At 41.8% G+C, this 3,881-nt stretch overlaps 1 protein-coding gene across 1 annotated transcript in view; it reads right to left on the bottom strand.

Moving 5' to 3' along the window:
• Positions 1-3,881, bottom strand: part of MED17 (mediator complex subunit 17) — a 48,292-nt gene that overhangs the window by 33,511 nt on the left and 10,900 nt on the right. Inside the window, exons 4-5 of the mRNA XM_019524834.1 lie at positions 2,441-2,577; positions 1,409-1,493 (exon numbers count right to left, since the gene is read on the bottom strand). Of these exons, the coding sequence (XP_019380379.1) occupies positions 1,409-1,493; positions 2,441-2,577 (222 nt within the window). The remainder of the gene's footprint in view (positions 1-1,408; positions 1,494-2,440; positions 2,578-3,881) is intronic.

Below are 3,881 nucleotides of genomic sequence, written 5' to 3'. Positions count from 1 at the left end.
CAAAATCAACACCTTTAATTGTACAAGCTGGCTAATGCAGACCTTTAAAAATGGTGCAAGTCACTTAGTGAGGTTGGATATAGGGTACTTACTATTGAGCACTGTACCTGCTGGATCAAGTAAATTCCAATTTAGAATAAAGCTTCTAAATAACTCATGAGCTCAATATTTATTAACACAATCACTAACTTCACCTTTACTCTGTGCAGTTTGCTACATTGTACATTTAAAAAAAATCTACTACTTCATCAGTTCCTGCCTTTAATGAACAGCAAGAGACCAAAAGAACATAGGTTGTGCTGCCAACTTATAAGCATCCACTATTCAATACCCAATCTTAGTGATGGTAGGAATTGATGTCATCTATCTAAATTTGACTTGAAACAGAATCAAAGTTATGGGACTCTTCATCCTGGAAAAGCACAGGCTCAGGGGGGACCTGGTGGCTGCCTACAAGTATATAAGGGGTGTACATCAGGATCTGGGGGAACACCTGTTCACCAGAGCGCCCCAAGGGATGACAAGGTCAAATGGTCACAAACTCCTCCAAGACCATTTCAGGCTGGACATAAGGAAGAACTTCTTTACTGTCTGAGCCCCCCAAGGCCTGGAACAGACTGCCACCAGAGGTGGTGCAAGCACCTACTTTGGACCCTTTAAGAGACATTTGGATGTTTATCTTGCTGGGATCCTTTGACTCCTGACTTCCTGCCCCTGGGGCAGAGGGCTGGGCTCGATGATCTCCCGAGGTCCCTTCTAGCCCTAATGTCCATGAAATCCATGAAAGCAGTGACTCATATACAAGAAGCTCCCAGATGCAAGTCTCTCACCTTTCTGCCCCTCTTCCACAAAACCACAGATATTACCGCTTAACTACTTTTGTGACTGTAATAACTAAAACAAGATACTTGATTTAGTGTATATGCCACCCAAAAAACTTGTAAAACCAGAGAAACAAGAGAACAAGACAACTTAAATGGGAAATCAGAGCATGAATATAAAACAGAAAACCCCTAACCAATATCCCATTCCTGGTTTCATCTACTAAATGCCTACGCAAAGATGTCTATTTATTTAATAAAATGTGCAAAATTGAAATTGAAATAGCAATCTCACTTGATTTTCAGCAGGCAATGACAAATGAGTCAATAGCTTTACTTCAGCAGCTAAACGGATGAATGAAAGTCACTGAAATGATATTTACACCTTAGACCTTCAGAACCATTATATTTATTTAGCCATTTTGAAGGAGCCATACTTGCAAAACCTCAACCTTAATCCAGTATAGAATTTCCAGTAAATCAAGAATAAGAAAATGTCCCTCTGTTCTTGTTTTCTACCACCACAAATACTTCCTTATTAAGCATTAAATTCAAACCCCTTGAGAGTGAAATTTAACAAATGGTACCTGGTTTTGATTTTGGCAAAGGTCTTTTAAAGAGGTTAACTGTGCCAAGGTCACCTATATCTGGAGCTTGCTTTTGAATAGAAACCTGTACAAGAAAAAAGGAGATTGTTTTGTCTCATTTTGCATACCAGTACATGAATAATTACACCCTGGGGAACTAAGCAATTTTGAGCCCATGCAATTTTGTGCATAAAAGGCATGATCATGCACAGTCACAATATTTTGCATCATTTAACCATGGCGGGCTCTGTACCTCCACCTCCATGGGGCTGGGAGCATGCTGGGACCCTCATTTCAGCTAGAAGCCCCATGATGTGGAGGCACAGAGCCTCATGACTGGACAGCTGGGTAAGTGGGAAGGGGAGCTCCTGACTACGAGGGGCAGAGGGTGGGTGTCAGGGTGCGTGTGGGTGGGCTCCATGAGGTGCGAGGTGCTGAGGGCTCTGCCTGCCTCTGCCAACAGTGGGGGCTCTGCACCATAGGGGTGGGAGGATGTTTGGTGTGGTGGGGGGCCCACACCCACACCTTCATAACTTCCCCACATGCCCGCAAAACCCACACAATATCATACCCAGACTTCCCCACAAAGCCCATACACACCCCTCTTCACAATCCCCCACAAACTCCACCTTCCCACACCTTCACAAATTCCCTCCAAATACCCCACAACCATACAAAGTACTTGCATATATTTTTAAAGAAGGCTCAAATAGTGTTATACAGTAAAATCCGTGTTATACAGCATTCTACAAGCCAAAATACTCTATTAACCACATTTTTTGGCTGCTGCCACCCGCCTCCACTCTGTGTGCGGCTGCTGCCGGCCCCCTCTTCCCTGCGTGACTGAGGTAACTGGAATTTTTACATAACTGGCACCTAGCATTCCCCATTCATGCTGAATAACAGGGCTTTTACTGTATTTAGTTTAATTTGTTAAAAAAAAGTAATTAATTTTGCATAATTTTGAGTTTTTCTGCTCAATTCCCTGGGGTTTAAATAACGTAGAAATTATACTATATATATTTGACACACCTTTATATAGGCTGATCCTTCTAAATCACTTGGAATCTGAACATCCAGTGGACAATAATCTTCAGGGATTTTCTTATCTAGATCAATGTCTGTGTTTTTTATCACTTCAAATGTGCCATGATGAGGGAAGAGGGATCCTAAAAAAGGGAAGAAGAGGGATGTACATGTTATGTCATAGAACATACATGTTCCTGTGAACAATGGAAACTTTCAAAAGAAAATGTTTTTGTTATAGGAAGTCCTCACATGTTTGTACCAGGCAAAAGGAGTATTACTTAGATTTGATTTACTTGGCTGTTTCTTGAAAATTAAATGTGCCTCAGCACAGTATCTTCTCTTTACCCCATAATTTCAGTGTAAAAAGCGTTACCAGATAACATTACGAAAACACAGTAGAACAATTGAAAGATATGGACAGTGAAGTATTTTTAGCTTTTTTGGGAGAAGTGGGGAGAGGACAGGATAAAGGGAGAGCTTTTTTAGTACATCTTGGTCCCTGGTTCTTGCCAACAAAACCAACTTTGCAGCAAAACATATTACTCCCAAGTGGTCAAAATAATTAATTTGTCTCCTTATAATGCATAAAAAGCAATGATTCATTTTTAACTTAGACTAGTGCTATATTCTCCTTTATTCACAAGTACCTGTGCAAATGCTTAACTTGAAGTCAATAACAACATGTACATGCTTAAAGTGGGACTACTCAGGAATGGAGTTCAGCACTTGTAGTAGTATTTTCAGGACCAAGATTTTAACTAGGACAATATTACCTTAAAGTAACTGTGACACAAACAGCATTTTTGTGTCTACTGTATCATGGCTCCAAAACAGAATAGAAATCTTACATTAACTAAGTAAAACAAACTTGGACGAGGGAGTGAAGTGTACTCTGTCCAAGTTTGCGGATGATACAAAACTGTGGGGAGAAGTTGACACACCGGAGGGCAGGGAACAACTACAGGCAGACCTGGACAGGTTGGACAAATGGGCAGAAAACAACAGAATGCAATTTAACAAGGAGAAATGCAAAGTGCTGTACCTAGGGAGGAAAAATGTCTAGCACACCAACTGCCTAGGAAATGACCTGCTCGGTAGCACGGAAGTGGAAAGGTATCTTGGAGTCCTAGTGGACTCTAAGATGACTTTTGTCACACTGACAACTCACGTTCATCAGAAAAGCTAACTGCACTTTATCGTGCATCAGCAGATGCATGACAAACAGAACCAAGGAGGTGATACTTCCCCTCTATCGGGCACTGGTCAGACCCCAGTTGGAATACTGCATGCAGTTTTGGGTGCCACACTTCAAGAGGGATATGGATAACCTGGAGAAGGTCCAGAGAAGGGCCACTCATATGATTAAGGGCTTGCAGGCCAAGCCCTATGAGGAGAGACCAGGGCACCTGGCCCTCTTCAGCCTCTGCAAGAGAAGGTTGACAGG

Source organism: Gavialis gangeticus, unplaced genomic scaffold, assembly GCF_001723915.1.
Source record: "Gavialis gangeticus isolate Ggan-Ray unplaced genomic scaffold, GavGan_comp1, whole genome shotgun sequence".
NCBI classification, from domain to species: domain Eukaryota; kingdom Metazoa; phylum Chordata; order Crocodylia; family Gavialidae; genus Gavialis; species Gavialis gangeticus.
Note: the sequence above shows the minus strand (reverse complement) of the source record. Positions and strands in the feature narration are given on the sequence as shown.